Source organism: Tamandua tetradactyla, chromosome 5, assembly GCF_023851605.1.
Source record: "Tamandua tetradactyla isolate mTamTet1 chromosome 5, mTamTet1.pri, whole genome shotgun sequence".
Classification (NCBI taxonomy): Eukaryota; Metazoa; Chordata; class Mammalia; order Pilosa; family Myrmecophagidae; genus Tamandua; species Tamandua tetradactyla.
This window is the reverse complement of record NC_135331.1, coordinates 192,907,511-192,933,505: the sequence shown is the minus strand read 5'-3', so window position 1 is coordinate 192,933,505 and position 25,995 is coordinate 192,907,511. Positions and strand designations below refer to the sequence as shown.

The following is a 25,995-nucleotide window of genomic DNA, read 5'->3' as shown; positions in this document are numbered from 1 at the left end:
TCTCCCCTAGCCTGTGGAGACTCAGCCACTTGGAGTTCACATGGCCAAACCACAGGAGTGGAAGGGGCTGGGGCACTGAGGGGAAAAGGACAGGAATGGAATGTGGAATGGGAATGAGGAGACATGTGGGAGTGGGGTAGCAAGGGGAAGGAGTCAGGAGTGGGGAGACGGGATCGGATGGGAATTGGCAGATGGGACGGGGGGGGGAGGGAATGGGAGTCAGGGAGGGACAGGAGTGGAGGAAGGGATGGGAGTGGAGTTGGGGGAGAGATGGGAGTGGGGAATGGGACTGGAGTGGGGCAGTGGACGGAAAGGAGGAAATGGGGCTTGGGGGTACAAAGGATCGGGAATGGGGCTGCGCCCCAGGCCTGGCCCTGGCCCACCCTGAGCTCCCCGATGCCCTCCCAGGAACGTGAAGGCCAAGCACTGCCGCGCCTGCAACAAGTGCGTGTCCAACTTCGACCACCACTGCAAGTGGCTCAACAACTGTGTGGGCAGCAGGAACTACTGGTGAGCCCTGGGGATGGGCCTACGGGGGGTGGGGGCGAGGGAAAGCGTCAAGGGGAGGCTGGGGGCGGGAGTGAGGGGGGAAGGTGGGGTGGGGGCTGGGGGAAGGAGGGGAGCACCAGCAGGGGGCTGGGGAAAGGGGGAGGGCTGCTGGTCAGGGCTGGGGGCCTGAGCGGGCCTGGCCAGGGGTGGGCGGAAGGCTGCAAGCCAGGGCTGGGCCAGGGAGGAAGCAGCCCCGGGGGGCCAGGCTGCTGGGCTGGGAGGCCTGAGGCTGGGCGGGCGCCGGGACGGAGGGCCATAGGGACTGCTGCCTGTGTCCATTTCCCCACCCGCGTGAGCTGGGTGTACCCATCCTGGGGTCTCCTTGGGTGGGGTCTGAGCCTTGACATGGGGCAGGTCCTGGACATGCCAAGTCAAGTTGGGAGCGCCAACAGCCTCTGCGGCTCTGGCCTCCTGGAGAAGGACCTTGGGCTGCCATGTCCCCTGCAAGCCCCAAGGGGATGAGCGGCTGTCACTGGACTCGGCCCCATGACCATCAGCTCCCCAGAGCCACTGAGAAAACAAATGGGGGAAAGGAAATCATGGCCGGGAGGAGGGTCCTGATGGCTGGAGCCCAGAGGGCTGGTCATCTCTGTGGGGTCCAGGGGGCTAAAGGTCCCCAAGGGCCCTGTGTCTAAGGAACGGCCAGAGGAACAGCCCAGCTCTCAAGGGGTGGCTGTAGGGGACAGTCCCAGTGCCCAGTGGGTGGCCAGAGGGGATGGTCCCTGTGCACAGGGGGTGGCCTAAGGGGATGGGCTCAGGGCCCAAGCAGGGGCAGGGAGCGTTAGGGGCTCCCCAAGTGCAGGAGGCATCCGAGGACAGGCTGCCCAGGGGTGCTGGAAGGGACCGAGGGACAGGCCCCAGGGCTCACGGGTGACCCTCCGCCTGCAGACCAGGATAAAGACATTTCCCCGCAGTCTGGAAAGGGCGGTGGGCTCCCCGCAGAAGACACGCAGTCCCGGGCCGGCTTCCAGGGCTGCTCTCGGGGTGCTGCCATGGCAGGGAAACACAGGGAGGCTCTTGGGGACAGATGTCAGGCTCAGGGGCCCTCAGGGCGGCCCGGGACACGCAGTCTGGGCTGCGGATTGGCCCGTGGCCGTGGCCGCCCCAGCACGGGCTCCTTCCTGCAGGTGGTTTTTCAGCTCCGTGGTCTCGGCCGTGGCGGGGCTCCTGTGCCTGATGGTGGTGTTCGGGTACATTTTGGTCCAGTGCTGTGTGGACAATCGGCACCTCCGCACAGATCCCCACTTTGCAGGTGCGCTGCTGCCTCGTCGGGGTACCCTCCATGGACGCTGCTGGGTTTAGGGGCACCCCCGCCTGACGGGCACAAGGCCTCTCTGTAGGGCTGGGTGGTGGAGCAGGGCAGGTGGAGCCGGAAGGTGCTCTGATGCTCCTCCCAGGTGCTCCCTGAGCCAGAAGCCGAGACCAGGGTCCCCCTCACGGGCCCAGGTGCCAGGAGGTGGGCGAGGCCAGTGCCCAGTCTCAAACCTCACCTGCTAGGGTGCCAGGATGTGGGTGAAGGTCAGGGCCCATCATAGGCCCTCACCTACCCAGATACCAGGAGATGGGAGTGGCCAAGGAACAGCATTGTCCATCACCTACCCAGGTGCCAATGGGTGGGTGGGGCAGGACCCAGCCACCTCACCTGCCAAGGTACCAAGAGGTGGGCATAGTCGGCACCTAGCACCCTCACCCATCCGGGTGCCAAGAGGTAGGCACAGGTTGGGATCCAGCCTCAGACCTCACCTGCTCAGGTGCCAGGATGTGGGTTCAAGTCAGAACCCACAGGGCAGGTGCCAGGAGGTGGACGTGGCCAAGGCCCGTCATCGTGCTCACCTGCTCAGGTGCAGGAGCTGGGCATGGGCCGGGTGCTGGCCAGTCAGGCATGGAAAGACAATGCCCTGCCCCAGGTGGGTTCCTGACGGTGCCTCGAGGACAGTCTGGAGTCCCCAGGCTCCTGTTCTGGAAAGATCCACAGGGTTCCTATGCCTCTGGCTCCCTGTGGCACCGAGCACCACCTGGCTGTCACTGGACAGGCCAGAGTTCACAGAGCCGGGCAGGAGGGGGCTGGAGGCATCTAGCACCATCCCCGATTGCTGTCCCAGGGCCCAGGACACTCCCGGCCAGGGCCCTGCCCCTGAGGCTTGGGGCCAGTAGTCATTCTCACCGGTGTCCCCATCAGACATCCCGGACCCTGCGGTGTGGCTGCTGTTCCTGCCGGGCTTTGCGGTGAGAGCCAACACCACTGTCTTCCTGCTACTGCTGGTGGCTGTGCTCCTGCTGAACGCCGTCAGCCTCGTGATGCTGGGGCAGCTGCTTATCTTCCACATGCATCTGCGTAGGTACCGCCCGGTGCGCTGGGCCGGCCCTCGGTCCCCCATGAGCCCCAGCAAGTGTCTGTTCCTGGCTCTGTCCTCGGAGACCCTCGCACACAGGGGAGACACAGGATGGGGCTGATGTGCCAGGGAGGGGCTGCTGGCCCTCAACTCGGACGTGTCAGCACAGTCCCTGCACGGGCATGTCTTGCTGACCCCACCAGTCACACCGGCTGGGTCCTGTCCATGTGCAGGGGGTGGGGGTGGCCTGGGCAGCAGCGCCCACACCTGTTGTCCTCTCTTGGAGCATCCACCCCGGCTGCCGCAGGTACTGAGCTTCAGAAATAACCACAGCATTTCCTGGGACTTTATTTCCCCCTGTCCTCAGAGTTCAGTTGAGCCTTGTACTTCTCACACTTTACTGAGACTTGCGGTCAGGTTAGCCACGTCAAACCCAAGGCAGATTGCAAGAGAAACACGGGAAAAGAGCTTCAGTATGAAAACATGGCCGAATGTGCATGCCACCTGGCGATGAAGGAAATCAGAGGAGGGCGGGGGGCTGCCTGCACCTCGGCGCCTCTACAACTGTGTTTTGCCCCGTACTGCATGTGAGGGTCCTGGCGACACCCTGGCCTTGTGTCCTTGTGGGCATCCCCACCCAGCCAAGAGGCCTGTGGCACAGGAAGGCAGCCACAAAAGGCACGAACCGGCTCCTGGGCAGGTGCTGGGGTTCAGGGAGCATGCTGAACCCCAGCATTTCAGCCTGGACTCCTTGAAGTTCAGAGGGCAGAGCAGTCAGAGACGAGCAGGCTGTGACCTGCCTGTTCAGGAGGGCGGCAGCTGTGTCTAAGGCGGTGATGAGGCCCTCAGGCAAAGTCCAGCCCAGGCCCATGGGCAGCCAGGTGCTGGGCAAATGTCCAGCCTAGGCCCACAGGCGGCGAGACACTGGGCAAGTGTCCAGCCCAGGCCCATAGCCCAGAATGCCCCTCACCCCGTGACAGGACACAGAATTGGGTCTAACACCACCTGGAGAGGGCAGCCCAGCCCCTTTGTCAACCAGCCCCAGGAAAACCCCTGCTTGCTGGCTGCTGCCTCAGAGGATGGGGGTGCTTTCCTGACCTCTCTGAACCCCAGATTCCTTACCCTTAAAAGCAAGCCACAGCACCTTTGAGAACTTGACATTGCTCCCACACACACAGGCACACGCACTTAGGTAAGCATAAACTGTAGCTTTGTGTTCACTTAATGCAAATGAGCACAGCAATAGGTGGGTGAAGTGACATGGCTGAGCTCACAGCCAGGAAGGGAGGGGACCAGATGTGCAAACGCAACCAGGGCTCCGAGTCAGGCTGGGGAGCAGGCCCTGATGTCAGAGATCCTGGGGTGCCATCCCCAGGGGGGGCAGCTCAGGAAGCACCTCAGGCCCCAAAGGTGGGAGCCGTTTCTAAGCCCCTGAAAGTAGCCGAACACCATGAAGAGCTGCCTACCAGTGAAGGGGCACCACAAGTCGATACCCACTGTCCCTGCCCCAATAAAGGCAGAGCCATAAGCCAGGTGTGAGATCCAAATTTGCATCATGACAGCAAAGGGAGTCCTGACAGGGAAATGTGGGGGGATGCACAATCTCAGGGGCTCCACCTGCAGAGAGGTCAGTGAAAACTACACCAAGATGCCCCTCCACCAGGGTTCATGTTTGAGAACAGTATTTACCAAGAACAAGATCATCGGCAAAAGAACAAGTGACAGGTAGGAGAGCAACACCACAGAAGGGTCCGGAGGCCTAGCAGTGAGTTCCCTGCACCTTTCAAGAGCAGAGAAAGTGCAGCACTTCAGAGCTTTTACCATCAGTTCACAGAGTTCAAAGAGGGAAAAGAGTAACATCTATTCAACAAGAACAGGACACTATGAAAAAAGAACAGGTGGATTAGGAAACACCCAATAGAATTCCAGCCATGGAAATGAAACTCCATAGGCAAGTTGTCCAGTCTCCAGACCCAGTTGGACAGAGCCCAGGTACCCTGACAGGCCACAGCCAACCACCTGTATGGCCCTCATAGTTTACACGTGTGTGGCTAGTACTGCAGTGTCCCGGCTCACATTTTGTAAGGAGCATCCTCAGGACCTGTGTGGAAGAGAACTCCAGTGAGGGGCCCTGCTCCCCACTCCCTGGGTGAGTGGACCCTGGGCTTGGCCACCCATGTCCATGGTAACCATCTGCTCCTGTCCTCCTTCCTCTCCCTAGTGAGAAAACACATGACCACGTACCAGTACATGACTCAGGGCAAGGACGAGGGGGCAAAATCCACAAAACAGAAAGACCCATCCGTGAACATGGAGGAGGGAGTTCCTCAGGTACGTCTGTGCCTTCTCTTCATGGGTACTGTGGGCACTGCCCACGTGCCATGCACTGGGAACACATCCATGCTGCTCAGCTTTACTATGAGCAGAGGCTTGTATCTGCAGGTGTGTTGCATATCTGCAGGTGAGAGTGCATGTCTGCACGTGTGCATGCATCTCTGCAGGTGAGTGTGCATGTCTGCAGGTGTGCATGCATGTCTGCAGGTGAGTGTGCATGTCTGCAGGTGTATGTGCATGTCTGCAGGTGAGTGTGAATGTCTGCATGTGAGCGTGCACGTCTGCAGGTGAGTGCACGTCTGCAGGTGTGCATGCACGTCTGCAGATGTGCGTGCATGTCTGCAGGTGTGCGTGCATGTCTGCAGGTGAGTGTGCATGTCTGCAGGTGTGCGTGCATGTCTGCAGGTGTGTGTGCATGTCTGCAGGTGTGCGTGCATGTCTGCAGGTGAGTGTGCATGTCTGCAGGTGTGCATGCATGTCTGCAGGTGTGTGTGCATGCCTGCAGGTGTGCGTGCATATGTGCAGGTATTTGTGCATGTCTGCAGGTGTGTCTGCATGTCTGCAGGTGGGTGCATTCTGCAGGTGTATGTGCATGTCTGTAGATGTGTCTGCATATATGCAGAGGTGTGTGCATGTCTGCAGGTGTGCATGCATCTCTGGAGGTGAGTGTGCATGTCTGCAGGTGTGCGTGCATGTCTGCAGGTGTGTGTGCGTGTCTGCAGGTGAGTGTGTGCATGTCTCCAGGTGAGTGTGCATGTCTGCAGGTGTGCATGCATCCCTGAAGGTGTGCGTGCATGTCTGCAGCTGTGTGTGCATGTCTGCAGGCGTGTCTGCAGGTATTTCTGGCAAGGCCAGCACGCGGGAGGACACGTGGTCAGTGTGCAGCCGGGCAGGGTGGATTGGACAGGCTCTCGCCTCAGCAGGCTGGTCCCCAAACCCACAGCCTCAGTCCAATGTGAGGAAAAACATCAGGAAATCTCAAACTGAGGGATTTTAGAATCAGGAAAAAAGACCTTCAAATCTGTAAAGAAAGATGAGGACGGGTGAGGAGTGGACAGGTAGAAGGAGGCTGGGAGTTCAGGACAGGTGAAGAGGGGACAGATGGAAAGAGGCTGGGAAGTGAGAACAAGTGAGGAGTGGACAGGTGGAAGGAAGCTGGGAGGTGAGGACGGGTGAGAGGGGACAGATGGAAGGAAGCTGGGAGGTGAGGACGGGTGAGAGGGGACGACAGGTGGAAGGAGGCTGGGAGGTGTGAGAAGGGCAGTCACGAAGGCTGTCAGGAGACGCGGCTCCTCCACGCCCACGGCATCCTGGACTGACCGCTCGACCTGAGGAGGACATGATGGTGGCATGTGTCCAGACCCCACCCACTTTGCAGTATTGTAACGACAGCGACACTTTATTTTGGACAAAGTCAGACACCTTATTTTGGACAAAGTCACCTGGAACCTGAGATGCTGGCAGGAGGGACACTGGGGAGGGAAACTGGACTCTGTGCTGTCTTCGCCAACTGCAGCGTCTTCTGTAATCTTGTGTCCAGTGAGAAGTGGAACAGAGCAGAGGATGAGGCATCCCAGATAAGCAAAGCCGAATTTGCTGCCAAATGTGCCCTATGAGACAGCGAAGGGCTCTGGGCTGTGAAGGGGGCTCCCGGGGCAGGGCCTGGAGGGGACGTGCGAGGGTGGCACTGGGTGCTCTAGGGGGCCCCTCACCTGGGGTGGCTCTGTGGGGCCCAGCGTCTCCTCAGGGCAGGTGTGGACAGGACGGGGCTGCCCTGGCCCGGCAGGCTCCTTGGGACGGCCTGGGGACACCCAGCCCAGAGCGGTTGGGGCTGCAGGGCCAGAGCCCGGGGGCGGCAAGAGCCCAGGGAGGCCGCCCTGGCCTGGTGTGAGGTCCCAGCCCCAGGGTGCTGCTGGTGTCGGACCCTTGTCGCCACCGCCCCGTCAGCCCCCAGCCCCCAGGGTCTCGCCGCGGCTCGGGGGCTGTGGTGGTAGCAGGGAGACCGAGGCGGGGCCTGCGGACCTCGTGGGGTGCAGCCTGTTGCTGGTGAAAACCTGTGAGGGCTGCTCCTCCGAACTGATCAACGATGGGCGTGCATGTGGGGTGAGAAAACGCCCGTGTTGACAACGTGCTTCACTGGATGCATTTTCCTTTGTCCCCACAGCGAAAGGACGAGGGTGCCAGGCCATCTGATCGCAGGTCAGTCTGAGAGCTTCCTGGAGTGCGTTCCCCTTTCTGCAGAACAGCTGGTTCCATCCCAGCCCAGTCTGCCGAGGAAGGGGAGGCCATTGACTCTGGGAGGTTGAAGTAATGGGAGGACAGGATGAGGGGAAAGGACAATGGTTCCCGCCTGGGTCATGGACCCCAGCCCGTCCCCTGAGCCGACGGGCCCCCGTCTGCAGCCACGGGCAGTCACTGTCCCCTCGGCCCTGCCCGCCCCACTCCCCACAGTGCCCTGGCCCCCCAGTCCCCAGGGCCCGCCTCCCCCTCACTTGGCTGCCTGCCTTCCCCCTGGCCCCCCGGCCCCCAGGGCCCGCCTCCCCCTCACCTGGCTGCCTGCCTTCCCCCTGGCCCCCCAGTCCCCAGGACCCGCCTCCCCCTCATCTGGCTGCCTGCCTTCCCCCTGGCCCAGCAGCTGGGTCCCCCACACCCGCTTACTTGGAGGAGGGTCACCTGACCCCTCTGCATCTCAGAGGCCGGCAGTGGGACCTGTGTCCAGGGCCGGCCACACACAGGAGCCCTGGCTGAGTGCACTGTGGCTGGTAGCCCTACCTCTTAGGAAGGGGGCGTTGTGGGGATGGCTCGCCGCCACACCAGGGCAGGTCCACGCGGTCAGTGCCCCGGGGTCGTGGGACGGGAGTCAGGGTCGCCCTTCCAACGGCCTTGGGGTCTCTTTCTGCTGTCCCTGTCAGCTGCTTTCGGGGAGGGGCCCCCCCGGTCTGGCGCCTGTTGGGGACACTCCAGAGGAACGCGTGCAGGAACACTGGCCTGGGGCTGTGGCCGGTGTGGGCCCCACCTGCAAAGGGGCTTCCTGCCTCTTCGGAAAGGCCCTCGCTCGGCTCAGGGCCCCCCAGGGGCTTGGACGGGCTTCTTTTGCCACATGGCAAAGGTCCACAATGAGTGGCTTCAGCAACCCCCACTGGTCACCCCCGTTTCTGAGGGTCAGAGGTCTGGGTGGGCGAGGCAGGGCCTCCATGCAGGGTCCCACCAGGCAGAGGTCACGCTGGCCTCGGGGCTGCATCCCTTCCCGGGCTGCTGGGGACGGTCACTCCCGGACACCGTGCCATGTGGAGGCCAGAAGCGGGAGGCCTCCGGGCTCAGGGACCCGTCCTCGCCTCTCTGCATCTGGGGTGGCCGTGACTGCCTGGGCCGCCCGCCGTGGAGTGTGGGGCCCGCAAAGTCCGTCAGCCTGCGCAGTTCAACTGTCCACGGCCCCTTCCCAACTGTCCACCCTCTGCCGTCCTGTCCCCCGCTCCCGAGTGACCCAGGGCCATGGTCCCCTCCCCCGCGGCGACCTCTGCTCCTTCTATGACCCCATTTGTCCCTAAAGGACTCCTCACTGCCCAGTCCAGGACCTCGGCCGGCGACCCTCCCCCTGCCCAGGTGGCCCCTAGTGGCGTCCAGCTAGCCCTGGATTCCTGGCCGCCCCCTCCCCGAGGAGGGACCTGGGCTGCCTGTCCCCCTGACCCTTTTCCTGGCTCCACGATGCCTGGGTCTTGAGGTCAGGCCCACTGCATGCTCTTGTCCCTCGGTCATGTCCTGCGTCCAGGGCGGGCCGTCCTCCCACCTGGGAATGCGCTCCACTGACGGGATGCAGGGTGAACCCCTGTGTGCTTTCTGCGTCCCACTGAGAGTGGACACTGCTGACACGTTACCCCTTTCCCCCTCCTCCCTCCTAGTGGAGACACACCCACGGAGGTTTTGTCCTGTCGTCCCACCCTGAGCCGGTGCCTGAAGAACAAGGTCCACCCGGGGACTCGTGGTCCTAGCAGGTGAGTGCAGGCCACACTGCCAGCTGCCCAAGCCCCCGTCCCCCCACGGAGACCACTGGTGTCCCCAGCCCACTACCCCGAGATCACAAGGGGCCTCAGGCCCAACCCCCCCAGAGACAAGTGGGGGCCCCAGCCCTGCCCCCATCAAGACCACTGAGGCCCCAGCCCCACCCCTGAGACCTCTGTGGTCCTCTGCCCTGCCCCCCTGTACTCGTGCTGGGGACCCAGACAGGCCTCCTGGCCGCCTCGAGACCTTCTTACCCACTTGGACAAGCCCGCGTCCCTGCCCCATGCACATTCTGAGCAAGCGGCCAGCCTAGGGCAGTGCGGCCACACCATGGTGCCCACTCGAGGGGCAGCGATCTGAGGCCCCTGCCTCGCTGCCCAGACCACACAGGGTCCGGGGGCCCAGCTCTCGATCCACAAGGCCCTCTTGTTGCCCGGGGGCCCCTGTGGCTGGGTCACCTGCACGGAGTGTTTGCACGTGTGTCTCTGCGCAGTGTGGAAGGTGAGCAGTGTGGAAGCAGGGGCTGTGGTCAGCAAGGGTGCTGGGCCCGCAAGCCCGGCCACAGGTAAGGCATTCCCGGTGTGGGTCATGTTGATGTCTGCCCAAGGGGGATTCCCTAAAGCGGGACCCCCGTGCCCCGCACAGAGCCTCTGCAGACCCCCCTAAGCCTCTCACCCCCATGTTTCTTGCTGCAGGACGCGAGTCACCGACTCTGGTCAAGGGCCACATGTGGTCCTTCAACTCAGAGGCCCTGGAGTGGCCCCTACTCCGCAACTCGAACCCCAGCTTCCAGGAGGGGTGTGGCCTCCAGCGGGACCCCTGCCTGAGCCCAAAGGGGCCAAGGCTGAGGGTGGGGACGCGGCTGTTGGTGATGACAAGCCGTCCAGCCAGGCCACAGGCTCACCTGCTGCCCAGGGTGAGGTCAGGGTTGACCTGTCCCCTGTTCTGAACCTGGATGAGACCGTGGTTATTCCCACGGGTGAGGAGAAGTGACGCCACCAGGCAGAGCCCACGCTGGACTCGGGGTCACGGCCTCCCCGGGCTGCTGGGGACATCGTTCCCTGGCCCCGTGTCATGCCTACTCCCCTCGCCACGCCACGTGGAGGCCACAAGTGGGGGTGTCCCCTGTGCCCGGAGCTCACCCCCGCTGTCCCCACATCCATGCTGGGCTCATGGCCACAGCAGGCCCCAGACCCCGACCTGCCACTGACCGGTGCCTACCCTGGGCCCTGCACCACCCGCACCTCGCCTACTGCCCCCAGCCGTGCCCACCTCCTGCCCCACTTGGGCCCATGAAGGGCGCCGAAGACCTCCTTCCTGGGGCCTTTGTTTGGAGAGGCGGAAAGGAAACACCCCTGGGGAAGCCTTTGAAGAAGCTGGGAGAGGAAGCTAGCAGATGCCTACCTGTGCCCTCCTGCTGACGGAGGTGTCCAGAAGCCAGAGACCCCAGCAGACATCATCCACTTACCTTTCCAGTTGACAGAGGTTCCAGATGGCATCAGCCTTGCTTGAGTAAAGGTAACCTCTTGTTGGTGCCTTAATTTGGACATTTTCACAGCCTTTGAACTGTAAATCGCAACTTCATAAATTCCCTTTTTAAAAGCTGTTCTATTACTAGTATATTGCATTCTGGTAGCTTTAACAAACTAAAACACATATATAACATAAAATTTCCCATTTTAACCACTCTCATGTGTACAATTCAGTGATATTAATTGCACTCATAATATCGACAGAATATTGTCTGTACCCATTCAGCAACAACTCCCCATCCTTCAGCTACCCCTATTCCCTGGTAGCCTGTAATGTGCTTTCCATTTCTCTATATTTGCTTATTCCAGGGTATTAAAGATAAGTGAAATAACACAATATTTTTCCTTCTCTGTCTTGGCTTCTTTCACACAATACAGTGTCTTGAAGGCTCATCTATGCTGTAGCTTGTATCAGAAGGTCATTCCTTTTCATGGCTGAGTACTGTTCCATTACAAGTATAGACCATACTTTATTTATCCAGTCATCAGTTGGTGGCCGCTTGGATTGCTTCCACATTTTGGCTACTGTGAATAATTCTGCTATGAACATTGGTTTACAGATATCTGTTGGGACCCCTATTTTCAGTCCTTTTAGTGTAACCCTAGAAGTGGAACTAACTGTCAGGTCACATGGCAACTCTATGTTTAATTTTTTGGCTGTTCCATCAGTTTACATTTCGATGAGCAAAGTACAAGGGTTCCTATTTCTCTCCATCCTTGCCAACAATTGTTATTTCTGCTTTTTAAAATAATAATTGATTTAGTATGTCTAAAGTGGTATAAAACTGGATTTTAATAATTTTTCCTACATAGTAGTTTCTTAGAATTGCTATTGAATATTTATCCCTCAAATTTTGTTTCCATCCACATAATGCTTTTTTGTGTGTGGATTGAATTATGCTCCCCAAATGCTATGCTCAATTCCTATCTTCTGGTATCTGTGAAGGTGACCTAATTTGGAAGCTGCAATTTTTGCTGATATAACCAAGTAAACATGAGGCCCTGCTGGATTAGGCCGGGCCCTGAGGCAACAAGGACTGGTGCCCCTATAAGAAGAGGGGACTTTGGACTGCAGGTGTGTGAAGACGGCGCAGAGCGGCAGGGGTGCTGCCACAAGCCAGGCAAACCTGGTCACCATCAGCTGGAGAGCAGGAAGGGCCCCTCGAGCCTTGGATGGAGCTCGGCCCTGCAGGCTTTAGGCTTCTAAACCGAGAAATCAGGATTTAAGGGGTGATTTTGATTATGGAGTCATTATGTAGATGTTCCTTTTGCTTTTGCAGGATTTGGTGTAGACAGAGGGGAATACCTGAAAGTCCTAAACTGTGCTTAAGATGTCTGGATATCTGAAAGGATGGTAAAAGCCCTTCTCTCCTGTCTGGTGCCTTTGGGACATAGGAGCCACGATGCCCCTGATCTGGTCATTTTCTTAGTTGGCCTTATGGTAAGGAGGACAGCCGTGAACTAGCCTTGGTCCCTTACATTTATAAATCACCCACTAAGCTCTGCCATTGAAAGATAGAAACTTCTGCCTCCTTCCCTTTGAATTTATGTTGACTTCTGTTAACAGTGTTGAATAGCGTCTCCTTTACTGTTTTGAACTTACTATTAACCCTGTTTATAGCCTGCATTGAATTTACTATCTGAAATGACCTCATCTCCCCTTGTTAGGATCCCTAAAACCCTCAAATCCCCTTTGTTCAGGGGGACAGATTTTGGGCTGTCTGCTCTCCTACTACACGTGTAGTAATCAACTCTTTCTTTGAAACCCCAGCGTCTCAGGAATTGGTTACTGAGCGCATCGGGCAGGTGAATCCACGGCCTGTGTCCAGTAACACTTCCAGAACCATGAGCGAATAAACGACTGCTGCTTCAGCCACCCGCTTGGCAGTCTTTTGTCAGGCGCCCCTACGAAACCAATACACTCATCAGGAGATAATTGAGCTCAGGTAAGTTTCTGCTTAACTACCTGACTCCTTGATGTCCATCCCCTACTCTGGCTGCCTTGGTCATTTCTACTATTCTATGATCCCACTTAAAATCCTTTGGAGCCATCCCATCAGCCACAGAAGTGAAGTGAAGTCAGCATGACACAGAGGTTTCTCAGGTGGGCCTTTGTCATCCTGCCCAACTCTTCTCCCTTGGACATACCTGCCCAACCCGGGGAGGAGAGCCCTGGAGGTGCCCTGCCCTCCAGCAGGTTCTCAGGGAGCCTGGAATATTCTTTCCCATCTTCCCGAAAACAGTGGCTCTCCTCTCAGACTCAGCTTCCCCCAGCTCCCTCTTAGGCATTTGCAGCCCTCCAGGTGGAAATGACTCCATTTTTTCCTGTAACTCCCTCCTCAGGGCCCTGCACCTAAAGTACGCTTAACCCTTAGTTAATGATCTGTTTACTTGTTGTCTCGCCCTTCTAGGTATAAACTTGTTGAAAACAGGAGACATGAGACCACAGCCTGGTGACATACACTTTCCCCCCTTTAGTAGAGAAGCTGTGGGTTTGCAGAACAACCGCACATGAAAAGTAGGATTCCCACACACTACTCACCAACAGCAACCTGCACTGGTGGGGAGCATTTGTTACAACTGATGACAGCATGTTTTTATAATTGTTCTAATAAATAAAACCTGAGGTTTAACTTAGAATTCACTGTGTAGTATAGTACCATTGATTTTTACAAACTTGTTTACTTTGTTACCATATATTTAATCTTACATTTCCCCTTTTAATCACATTCAGATACGTATTTCTGAATAGTGCTGATAATTGCATTCACGATGTCGTGCTACCATCACCGCCATCCATTACCAAAACATTTCCATCACTCCAATTGGAGCCCGGGACATTGTAAGTCTAACCACCGAGTCCCTCTCCCCAGGATGTCCTGTTGCCACATGCATCACGACTTCACTCCTTCTACCCATTTTTTGGAACACTTGAGCACAGGCTGTATGCTGCCTGAACACCTAATACTTCCTCGTACATTCCTTGTGCACAAGGACGCTCACTTATGTGCCCTCCTCAAGTGCAGTGGGCAAGTTCAAGACTCTCAACATGGCCATAAACCTTACTCCCCATATTCTACATTTGTCACGTCTGCAAATGTCCTTTGAAGCCTCTTCTCCTCCCTGGTACATTCTGCTCAAGATCACATGCTGCACATAACTGCCATTGTATCTTTAGTTACTAATTTTTAAAAACATTTGTGGGATCATAAGGACAACATAAACTTTCCATCTTTCCCAAGCCTGCCATTCACAGGTTCATCACGTCCCTACTATTGAAATTCCTCCACCACTTTTGATTGCTGAATCTGCCCATCTCCCCAGACAGATGCCTTACCCCCATTTTTCATGAACTCCCCATGCCCCCTGCCCCAACCCTGGCAGCCTGTACCCTCTTTCTGTCTCTATGAGCTTGCAGGTTCTCCAGCAATTTCTTTGAGGGTCCCATGGGCTTAAATTCAACACCCTGAATCTACAGCTCTCTCACTTGCTTAGATGTCAGCATACACAGCTATGCTCCTATACCCCAGAAAAACATGTTCTTGAAGTTAACTGAGCCCTGTGGGCATGAGCCCATTGCAAGCAGGACCTTCTGATAAGGCTGCTTCAGTTAAATGAGCATGAAATTCAGACAGAGAAAGGTACCGATGGAGCAGCCAGAAACAAAGCAGTAGAGAGAAGGGGGAGACCAGGACAGGTGGCCACGTGCCTGGCCACAGGACAAGCCAAGAACCAAGGTGGCCAGTACCAACTCAGAGCAGGGTCAGGGAGTCAGCGTCCTCGATAATGCATTGTTTGGATGTTCTACTGGCCTCAAAACCTTAAGTAAATAACTTCCCACTGCATAAACCAATGAATGGTCTTTGCTTGAGCAGCCTAGGAAAGTAAACATCCCACCTTAGTGTAGTTCTCACCATAAATTGTGTGTTCATATGTTATGAGTTCTGAACCACTGCTTATCATTGCATTTGTTTGATTGTTTGTTTGTTTTTGCATGGGCAGGCATCGGGAATCAAACCCGGGTCTCCAGCATGGCAGGCGAGAACTCTGCCAGCTGAGCCATCATGGCCCACCCTGATTGATCATTACATTTTATTGAATTTCCCTTTTAGATGGTAGGGTGTAAAAAGTGGAGTTACAAAACAAAAATACAGTAAATAAGACTGGCATTTGTATTTACTATATTGACAATATGACAAAACTTATCATATTGTCACCAGAGGTTTTACTTCTTCATGCAGCTTCAATCGATTGCCTGGTGTCCTTTCCTTCAATCTGCAGAACTCCCTTTCACACCTCTCGTAGGCTTGCTCTAGTGGTGACAAATTCCCTCAGCTTTTATTGATCTGGGATGTCTTAAACTCTCCCTTATTTTTGAAAGTCAGGTTTGCCACATATAGAATTCCTGCTTGGCAGTTTTTTCTCTCACCATGTGCCATGACTCCGTGTCATCCTATGCTGTCCTGCTCCGTGGTTGCTGGTAAGAAATCAGAAATCGGTCTTACCGAGGCTTCCTGCTGCAGGACACATTGGTTCTCTCACCACTTCCAGAATTCTCTGTCTTTGGCATTTCACAGTGCAATTACCATAAACTTTTCTGCTGCTCAGACTGGATGATTTCCATCGTCTTAGCTTCAGGTTCACAGATCCTTTCTTCGGCCAGCTTGAGTCTGTAGCAGAACTCCTCGAGGGAAGTTTTCACTTCTGCTTCTGTAGTCCTCAGGGCTGTATGTTCCCTTTTCATAATTTCCATCTTTCTATGGATATTCTCTGTGTGTTCCTCTATTGCTTTCCTGATTTCCTTTAGCTTTGTGTTCATATTTCCCTTACCTTCTTGAGCATGTTTAGGAGCACTGAAAAAAAATCCTTCCTGGTATGTCCCAGGTCTGGTCCTCCCAATGGATGGTTTCTAGTCCCGTTACTTTATCATTTACCTGAGCCCTCACTTCCTTTTGTATGTGTTGTAATCTTTTATTGAATCCTGGGCGTTTTGATATTTCAATGTCATATCTGATGAAATTTAGACTTTGGGCTGTCTGCTCCTTAAACTTGTATGCAGTTAGCCTTTTGACTAAACTTGCCTTGAATGCCAGGAACTAACTAAAAATGACAAAGAAGGAAAAAGAGAAAAAGCATACAAGTGTAGATGCCTCCCTGACCTCCACCCAGGAGTCTAGCCTTGGGCCTGTGCTGGTGGCCCTGGAATCCCCTGTGACGTGCCTCTGAGTGTCCCCCGTCCCTGGGTCCCAGCTTCCCGGCTGCTCCCACACAGTGGTTCAGCTTCAGCAATGAGGACGTGACTGTGCATGGCATTGCGGCCAGGACAAAGTCCACCCTGGGGCACTGCTGTGTCCCACAAGATTGGCCTTCTGGGGCTTGTCCTGCCCTCTGCGTGTGCCTCCCTGGCCCTGCCCCCTCCCCCGGTGCCCTGCAATTCCAGCTTCCGCCTTCCCCGGCTTTCTCCCCCTCTGGCTGCGTCTCATCCCTCACACAGGACCCCAGGCCGGGATGAAGACCCTCCTGATGGGCCCCCCGACTGCCCACCTCGACGGAGCTCCTGCTCGGGATGGGTCCACCCGCAGTCTGGATGAACTTTAAGAACATGTGTTTCTGGAACACAGATGGGTCTGAACCGCCACACCCAGGAGGCCGTTTCCTCCCAGCCTGGGTCCTGCCCCGTGTGCCCCAAGGCTGGCAGTCCCTGCTCCAGGCAGCACGGCTGTCCGCCCCCCACCGCCGCCCACAGGAGAGCTCGGGAGCCGCCTCCCCCGCAGGGCAGGGCAGAAAAATAAACTGACAAAATCTAACTCCTATTCTTGATTCTAAAAACATTTTTTAAAACTCTCCACAAACTCAAATCTGAGCTTGATAAAGGACTGTTACAAACATTCTGCAGCTACACTGTACCTCTGAGCAAAAGACTGAACACTTGTCTCCTCAGACCGAGCCCACGGTCAGCAGGCACAGCAGAGAAAGACGTCAGAGGACACCGTGTCAGAAAGGAAGAAGTAAAGCTCCCTTTATTGAGGCCATTATGATGGTCTGTGTGAAAAACCTAATGCAATCTACAAAAAAAGCCACTAGAATTTATCACTGAGCTTGTCAAGATTGCAAGAGACAAGAAAAGCATACACACATGCAATATACAAAACATACAAAAAATCAAGTGAATTCTATATACTAGCAATGAACAACTGGAAAATAAAATTTAAAAAACCATTTACAGTTTTAGCATCAAAAATATGAAATACTTAGGGATAAATTTGGCAAAAGAATATGCAAGACCTACACAGTGAAACCACAAAAAATGTCACTGAGAAATTAAAGATGCAAACAAGTGGAGAGAGCTACTGCTTATGGGACGGAAGAAGCCACCACGAGAAAACAAACAAAAGCCACCTAGAAATGCTGGCCCAAAGCTGTGAGTAGGAACTGGACCAAAAGAGGCGGCTGGGTGTGCAGTGTGCCTGGAGAGCCACTGCACCCTACCAGGTGTCAACCTCAGTCGGAGCCAGTGGGGACAGGAGGAGAGGTGCTGTGCCTGGGGGATGCAGCGCGTGGCCAGCTCTTGGGGAGTCTCTTTAGCAGTTTCTGAAGCGCTGGACGTGCCCCCAGCACGGGAAGCAGCCCCTCGGCTTCCCGGTGTGCACCTACCTGCTCACACGCAGACGCGAGGCAGGTGCACATGCGGCTGCCCGTGTGACTGCCTTCAGCGCAGGCTGACCCGCCGGGCAGGGCACTAGGCTGCCCAGGGAGGGTGGGTGGAAAGACGACAGAGGAACCGAGGAGACTCGGTGCTGGTCAACTCACACGTCACTTGGTGGGGGTGACACGCATGTCCCAGTGTCTCGACGTGGACATTTCAGAGGCGTGCAGTCAGCAAGGCCACTGGTCAGCATGCAGGTGTGCACACACCTCCAGGTGGAGGAGGGGTTGTGCTTGGCATGGGGGAGAAGCCGGAGGGGACAGTGCTCCCAGGCCACCTAACCAGCTCTCATAGTCCCCACAGGGAAGCCCCTGGGAGAGACACCAGTGTGTGCCACGCAGGATGTCATCGCCCACCCGTGGCCGGGACTCGGTCAGCACCAGCAAGCTGGAGGCCGCGGTGCATCAGCCAAGGCTGGGGCCATGCCGTCTCCCCATCCCTACTGCCCCCCGAGCCCCCCAGGGGCCCTTGTCCTGTATTCCTGCTTCCAGAACATATCACAGCCCTGGCCTGACTTTAATGCTGTCTGTCTGTCCTGGTGACACGTCTGGGCGGTCCTGGAACTGAGTGCCCACCGGCCCCCAGCCCGCCTCCCTGGCCTTCCCTCTCCCCGGGACCTGCCTGTGAGCTCAGAAAGGGCAGGATCAGGAAACGCGCCCGTCAGCACGACTGACCTTTCGAAGTGCACAAGTGCTGCTGCCCCATTTCAGACCACTGTTTCTCTCTGGCACAGTGCCCATTTTTGTTCCCAAGCCTGTCCATTGGGGGGGTCAGAAGCTGGGCAGAGGGGGCGCCTCTCTCCCTTGGGGGTTGCTGGGCCCCTTCCCTGGAATGTGCAGGAGCTGCGATCTGCAGCCCAGCTCCTGCTTGGCTGGACTGCACCTCGCAGCAGCCAGGGGTGGGGGGCAGGAAGAGACACCTCATTCCAGGGCATCCCTAAGGGTGAGCCGCTGTGCCGCTGGGCAGGCATCACCCCCACAAGCGAATGCAGCCCCTCCATTTGCAGCCTCTGAGAGCTGCACATTGGGCTTTGCAGCTCTGCCCCCTCGGCCTGAGCCAGCTTCTCTAGAACTGCATGGACCCCTCCCGCCGTGGGTACTTCCTGCGGTAAAGCAGCCCCCACCTGCACCCACAGTGCCTGGTGCCCCGAGGGTGACAGCTGTGGAAGCAAGTCTTCTCTGGGGGCATCTGACCCATTGGGGCAGTTCTAAGTCCCCTCAGCCCGCAGGTGCTGTTCCAGGCCAGGTGCAGCCCCACTCAGGGACGCTAGGCAGCCTCCCCTTCTCAGAGCCCTCCGAAGGCCTGGGGGACCCGGGCTAAAGGAGGGCTGAGCTCTAGAAGGTTCGAGCAGGAAAGTCAATGGGTGTGGTCTGTAAGCCAGGTGAGACGCGAGAGAGGAGCTCGCTGTGTAGACGACTCAGGGACCCAGGCAGACAAGGAGCAAGACAGGGGCAGGGAATTAGGAGGGGGCAGGACGGCAGCATAGTGAGGGTGGGATTTAGTCCACCCTCCAGAGCAACTAGGAAATAACCAGGAACAGGACAGAACAGCTGCAGGGGTGGGGGGGTGGGTCTTCAGGGACCAGACACACAGTGTCCACCAGTCTGGACAAGCAGGACAGGCTGAAACCCCACACAGAACTGTGAGTTCCCCACGGGCTGGCTGGTTCCCAAGGGGAAAGGAAACAGACTTTACTAGCAGCAGGGAGGGGCTTAGCTCAGCCAAGTTCCAATTGTGGAATTAACAAATTCTGCTATTGACAACAGGACCCCAGCTCAGAAAAACGTGACGAAGCACTACAGGAAGAGGGAGTTTTTGCCCCAGCAGAGAGGAGGCAGAGCTGACGGAGAAAACAAGAAGCTTTTTGAGTTGGTCAGCACAAAATACTGGAAAAGGGTGGGACCCTAAAAACACAGGGGGTACATAAAGCGTGGACATACACAGGGCAACGTACCAACTGAAGCTCTTGATGGGCAAACCCAAGGATCAGGGGCCCTGCTCTGAAAAGGATGGGCTTATTTTTTTTGTGGCTGTGTTTCTATAGCTTGACTGCTCTTTGGGTAAAACTGCAGGGCTTCTCAGGCTCCAGTTGCCCCAGGCAAGGGCAGACAAAGAGGCTGATCAGGTGAAAGGAAGTAATTCCCTAGTGACTGTGCCTTCCCAGGACAGGGATGGGGTCCAGCTCCGGTGGAATCCCTCCCTGAAGGAATTCAGGCCCCAGGGTCTGGAAAAGTGAAGTGATTAAGGCCAGCAGATAATCTCTCCTCTGTCTCCACCATGCCCCAGCAGGAAGGGTCTGCTGAAGTTAAAGGTGCCGCATCATCTTATGCTGGTGGGACCTGCAGGGAGACAAGCGCCACATACTGGGCAGGATAAGAAAAACAGAGCCCAGAGACTTCACAGGAAAGTCTTTCAACCTGCTGGGTATCAACTCAGGGAAAACTGATGCAGGTGACTCTTCCCTCCTGAGAGGAGGCCAGTCTGGTCTGGTAAAATCTGACTGGGTCTATAATACCTAACTAGGCCCTCCTAAAGGTTAAAAAAAAAAGCACCATACAGGCAGGGGACTGGGCAGCCACCCAAGATCGGAGTCTGCACAGCCTGAAGCCTGGAGAGGAGGCCGAGCTGGACTGCATGCAGACCCGCCTGCTGGGGCCCGAGCGACCCTCTGCCCAGTCTCCCTCCAGCCCCCCCTGCCACCGCGCAGCTTCAGCTGGGGAGATGCGGCAGCCGGCGGGTCCCATGGGGCCCCAGTACCGCCTCAGGGCCTGGGTGGGGCCAGGGGCAGTGGTGGCGAGGACTCTGGCTCTTGGCAGGGCAGGGGCCACAGGGTGCCCCGTGCCCCCAGCTCACCTGCTGGCCCAGGGCCAGAGGGCCTGGACACCCGAAAGCACAGGCCTCGCTCCACTTGGATCTTTGCTAAAGCCGTCAAGCCAACCCACCTGGGACAGAGCAGCCTCTTCAGTCCATGGTGCCGGGAGAACGGCACATCCTCATGCCAAAGAATGAAAAGGATCCACATCTCACACCCCATACAAAATTAACCCCAAATGGATCAAAGACCTAAACATTAGCACTAAGACCATAAAACTTTTAGAAGAAAAATGAAGGGGAAGATCTTATAAATCTTTTAACAGGAAGCGGTTTCCTAGACCTTACACCCAAAACATAAACACTGAGGTAAGGAATAGAGAAATGGGAACTCCTCAAAATTAAATTCTTTTGTAGAGTGTTTAAATCCAGGATATAAGGGGAAAACTGCTATTGCATGCTATGAGCTGTGTTCCACAGGAAATCATCAGCACTACCACAGCAACAGCAGAGGTAAATAACTGGGGGAGGGACAAGGGTTAAGAGAAGCTTTAGATTTACTATTTGGCGAGGGTGTATTTATTGGTTTTCTTTCTCTTGGGACAATGAAATTACCTAAAATTGAGAGTGTTGATGGACTGTGAACTTTGGGCCCTCTACATGATGCCCAATGAATGCAGGTGGCTGAAGGATGCACTGACAGAGTAGATTGGTGAATGATGGTGTATACTTATGAACGAAGATTGTGCTGCTACAAAAAGGAACAATGTCATGAGGCATGCAAGGATGTAAATGAACATATGGGATATTTGGTGAGGCAAAATATGCCAGAAACAAAAGAACAACAGTGGTATGGTCTCCTTTAGAATATGCTTATAGGAAAACAGGGGCCTAGATTGTAAGCTTTTAGAACAGACGCATTAAATCCAAAATTATTTCTGGATTTTGAGAGGCTGTTTTATATATATAATCCAATATTTAGAAATAAGAATGAAGCCAAACAGGTTGAGGTTGAAGTAATTCAGAACATAAGGGAAAGGAAGACAGTGTCTATATTTTAAAACCACACATACTCTTTGAGACCAATGGAAGAAAGGTTTATTTGGTCTGGAACTGAAATTTTCTGTACTGCACAATCTAATTTAACCTATCAGTATAGCTCATTTGAACAACCGAAACACAAGGAGCACAGAATAAGAAAGAGGTCCTTTAATCCTGTTTAGATTATCATAATGCCTGGAAACATCCTAGAGTATATTAAGCAGATAATCAAAAAGTATCGGCAAAGACCCCTGAAAAATGGGAGAAAGACTATTAAACTATTAAACCTTACCATCAGGGAATCCTCGGATACTGTGTCAAACTTTAGGGCCACCAAAATCAATAGGCCATGCCCTCGATCATGAGGCTTACTCTTGTGAAGCTTATGTAGGTAGCAGAGAAGCTTAGACTACCCATAGGCATGCCAAAGAGTTACTTCTGGAGGACCTCTGTTGTTGCTTAGATATGGGCTCAGTCTCTCTAAGCTCGACTCTGTAAGAGAAATCATTGCCCTCCCCCGTGTGGGACATGACATCCAGGGGTGAATGTCTCCCTGGCAACATGGGAGAGGATTCCCAGGGATAAATCCAGACCTGGCACCGTAGGATCAACAATTCTATCCTGACCGAAAGGGGGGAAAGAAGTGTAACTAATAAAGTATCAGTGGCAGAGAGAGTTCAAATAGAGTCGAGAGGCTACTCTGGAGGTTGCTCTTACATAGGTCTTCAGGTAGACCTTGCTGCCTATCATAACCTGCCAACCCCCAACCAGGACCATTCCAGCCAATCCTAAAGAACACCTAGGGCAAGATATAAGATTCCACAAGGGTTCCATGCACTAGAGTAACTTTCCAGAAACCTACAACCTCCAGATGGGTCCCTGGACCAGATAAACCCTGAAACCTAGGCCAGCCTCTCCAGAACATTGGATAGTTCCATCTCCTGACCCCATATTAGTGACAGACCCTTCCAACATGAAAAAGTTAGAATTGCCATAGCCCAAACACCCCTAAAGAGAAGGATAGAAAGATCAAAGGTGATGGTGGAGTTATTCAGAGAAGATAGGATTTAACAAATATGAATGCTGAATCATTAAATTATTTCTTTTAGCATCTGGTATCTTAGAGCAGCTAGAAGTAAAAACTTAAAATTATGGAATTGTAACCCATGTCAAAATCTGAAATATGTTCTACAACTAATTGTGGTGCAGGGCTTTAAAATTTATTGCTGTTTTGTTTATATGTTATTTTTCACAAAAGATAAAGAAAAAATGTCGATTGTGGTCGTAAAGATATTTAAACCTTCTAAAAAATATTTTTTAAAAATGCAAGTCTTCTAGCTTTCTATATTCTGGAGCTGCTAGAAGGAACAATATGAAAAGATCATATCATAGCCCATGACAACTCTGGGACATGTCCCGTAACTGCTTGTTGAAGAGTACTTTGAAAACTATTGCTTTTTTCTTTCTTTGCTTTGTATATATGTTATAACAATAAAAAAAGATTAAAAAAAAAAAGGCAGCCTACACAGTAGAAGACATTATTTGGAAACCACATATCAGATAAAGTCTAGTACCTAGAATATATAAAGAGATTCTTGAACTCAACTACAAAAAGACAAAGTTTAAAAATGGGCAGAAGCCATGAACAGACACTTCTCAAAAGAGGAAATTCAGATGGCTAAAAGGCATATGAAAAAATGTTCAACTTCACTGGCTATTAAGGAAACGCAAAATAAAACCACAATGAGACATCATCTCACACTCACCAGAATGGCCACTGTCAAAAACATGGATAACAACAAGTGCTGGAGAGGATGTGGAGAAAGAGGCACACTTATTCACTGTTGGTGCGAATGTCAAATGGTGGAACCGCTGTGGAAGGCAGTTTGGCGGTTCCTCAGGAAGCTAAGTGCAGAACTGCCATATGACCTGGCAATACCATTGCTAGGTATCTACTCAGAGGACAGGAGGGCAAGGACACAAATGGACATTTGCCCACCAATATTTACGGCAGCATTATCTACAATTGCTAAGAGATAGAAAGAGCCCAAATGTCCATCAACAGACGGGTGGCTAAACAAGCTGTGGTATATACATTCCATGGAATATTAAGCAGTTGTAAGCCAGAATAAAGTCATGAAGCATGTAACAACGTGGATGGACCTTGCGGACATTATGCTGAGTGAGATTAGCCATAAACGAAAGGACAAATAGCCTATGGTCTCTCTGATAAGAACAACATTAATGAAAGAACTTGGAGAATTTCAGTTATGAACAGAGGTCAGCAGGAGATAGGAATTGGGTAATTGGTGCTGAAGGAATACAGGACTGAGTGTAGAAATTCAGAAGTAGATAGCACAATACTACCTGATTATAGTACAATCATATAAGTATGCTGAATGTGAGAATGATAGAGGGAGGAGGGCTGGGGGCACATATGAAGCTGGAAGGAAAGATAGAGGATAAAGACTGAGACAGTGTAACCTAGGAATGCACAGAGTGGACAATGATGGTAATTAAATGCACAAATTAAAAAATACTTTTGCATGAGGAAGGATGAAGGAATGTAAATATTGCAGGATGTTGAAAATAGATGGTATATGAGAAAAAACAACCAAGGGAAGTTAGGGTCTAGAGTCGACAGTAACATTGTACTATGCTTCCACTGAATGTAACAAAGGCATTATGCCAAATCTAAATGTCAGCAGGCGGGGGACTGGGAAAGGGCGTGGATTCTATGTGGAAGAGAAGGGAAGGTCTTCAGATAGAGTATGGCGGCGAAGTCATGTCTCTGCACTTAGGCTGGATCGTAGGATGTGTGAATATAACTATTTAAAAACGAACAGATGGAAACAAGTGCAAGAGAAAATTGGAAAAAAAGATGTGGTATTCACTGTTGGTAGGGAAAGGAGAGGTGCAGCCCCCTGGAGGGCAGTGTGGTGGGTCCACAAGAGGCTGGGGTGGAGTTGCCATAGGATCCTGACACCACTGCTCAGTATATACCTGGAGGAACTGAGTGTGGGGACAGGAATGGACATTTGCACACCAGTGTCTCTGGTAGCAGTGTCTGTGGTTCACAATGGATGGACGTGGCCTAAGGGCCAACGACTGAATGGAAGGGGAAGTGTGGTGTACACATGCAATGGACTGCTGAGCGGCTGCAAGAAGGAATGGAGCTGTGAGGCATGCAGCTAGGTGAACGAACCTTAAGAGCTGTATGTTGAATGAAATGGCAGGAACAAACATATAAATACTATATGCCTCACTCATATGGACTAACTATAATATACAAATTTGGTGAACTGAAGTCGAGAGCTTGGTTTACCAGGTTGGGGCCTATTGTAAAGTGCTCTAGATAGTAAGCTCTTACAGCAGTCACATATATTCAGGCATTGTAACTTATTTCTAAATTATCAGATCTTGAGCTGTTTGTATATAACCTGGTCTTCCCAGAAACTTTGGGTATTTATGTGAAACCTGGGTCTGAGAGTCAGAGCTCTGAAGCTAAGAAAGTCAGCAGTCTCCCATACAGGAACTATTTAAAAAGTTGAAAAAGGGATCAGACTTTGAGCAGAGATATGAATGAAGCTTATCTGGATAGGACTAAGGTAGAGCAGAATACAGGGTAAAGGATAATATTGTCCATATTTTAAAACTTCAAGTTATGCATGAGACCAACGGGAGAGATGTTTATTTGGTGCAAAATTTATATTTTGGGTAGTGCATTTCCTAATTTTAACTTGTGTTGTCAGTTTAGTCAAACACCATAAGCACATGGAATCTTGAATAGGACATAAGATTTTGTTGGTTTATCCAGGTGTATTACTTAGGGTTCTCTAGAGAAACAGAATTAACAGGGAACACTTGCAAATATAAAATTTATAAAAGTGTCTCACATAACCGCAGGAATGCAGAGTCCAAAATCCACAGGGTAGGCTGTGAAGCCGACGACTCCGATGGAGGGTCTGGATGAATTCCGCAGGAGAGGCTCACCAGCCGAAGCAGGAATGGAACCTATCTCCTCTGAGTCCTCCTTAAAAGGCTTCTGGTGATTAGATTTAGCATCACTAATTGTAGAAGACACTCCCCTTTGGCTGATTACAAATGGAATCAGCTGTGGATGCAGCTGACGAGATCATGACCTAATCCAATGAAATGTCCTCATTGCAACAGACAGGCCAGCACTTGCCCAATCAGATAAACAGCTACCACAGCTTGGCCAAGTTGACACATGTCCCTAACCATGACACCAGGCTAGTGTGATGCCCCAATATGTCCCAGAGTGATTTGAGCAGTGAATAGAGAAGTATTTGTAAAGTCCCTTGGAGGACTGGGGAGAAAGGAGGAAATGGTCAACTGCTCCATCTGGAGAATTTCTGATAATCTTGCAGGCAATGGGGACGACCAAATCAATAGGCCAAGCCCTAGATCTTGGGGTTTGCCCCTAGGAAATGTATTCCTGCAGAGGATAAGCTAAGCCTATTTCATATTAGGCCTAAGAGTCACCCCCAGAGAACCTCTTCTGTTGCCCAGATGTGGCCTCTCTCTCTCATGACATGGCAGGTGAACTCACTGCCCTCGCCCCAGGTGGGACATGACTCCCAGGGGTTGCATCCTTCAGCCCTGGCCCTTCCCGGAGGGGCTCACAAGGCTGCTGCCCCCGGACTGGCCCCATCGCTGGGCTCCGTGT

At 53.5% G+C, this 25,995-nt stretch overlaps 1 protein-coding gene across 12 annotated transcripts in view; it reads left to right on the top strand.

Moving 5' to 3' along the window:
• Positions 1-14,073, top strand: part of LOC143685201 (putative palmitoyltransferase ZDHHC11B) — an 85,116-nt gene extending 71,043 nt beyond the window's left edge. For 4 of the 12 annotated variants that reach the window (XM_077162911.1, XM_077162916.1, XM_077162917.1 and 1 more), the window contains 11 exons: positions 409-510; positions 1,677-1,801; positions 2,729-2,884; positions 5,104-5,213; positions 7,381-7,415; positions 9,116-9,208; positions 9,709-9,780; positions 9,911-10,733; positions 12,028-12,188; positions 12,519-12,693; positions 13,159-14,067. In XM_077162911.1, coding sequence (XP_077019026.1) covers positions 409-510; positions 1,677-1,801; positions 2,729-2,884; positions 5,104-5,213; positions 7,381-7,415; positions 9,116-9,208; positions 9,709-9,780; positions 9,911-10,208 — 991 coding nt within the window. In that variant the 3' untranslated portion in view covers positions 10,209-10,733; positions 12,028-12,188; positions 12,519-12,693; positions 13,159-14,067. Of the gene's footprint in view, positions 1-408; positions 511-1,676; positions 1,802-2,728; positions 2,885-5,103; positions 5,214-7,380; positions 7,416-9,115; positions 9,209-9,708; positions 9,781-9,910; positions 10,734-12,027; positions 12,189-12,518; positions 12,694-13,158 lie in introns of all 12 variants that reach the window. The other 8 variants (XM_077162913.1, XM_077162910.1, XM_077162912.1 and 5 more) reach the window with 5 other exon arrangements.
• The last annotated feature ends 11,922 nt before the right edge of the window (positions 14,074-25,995 follow it).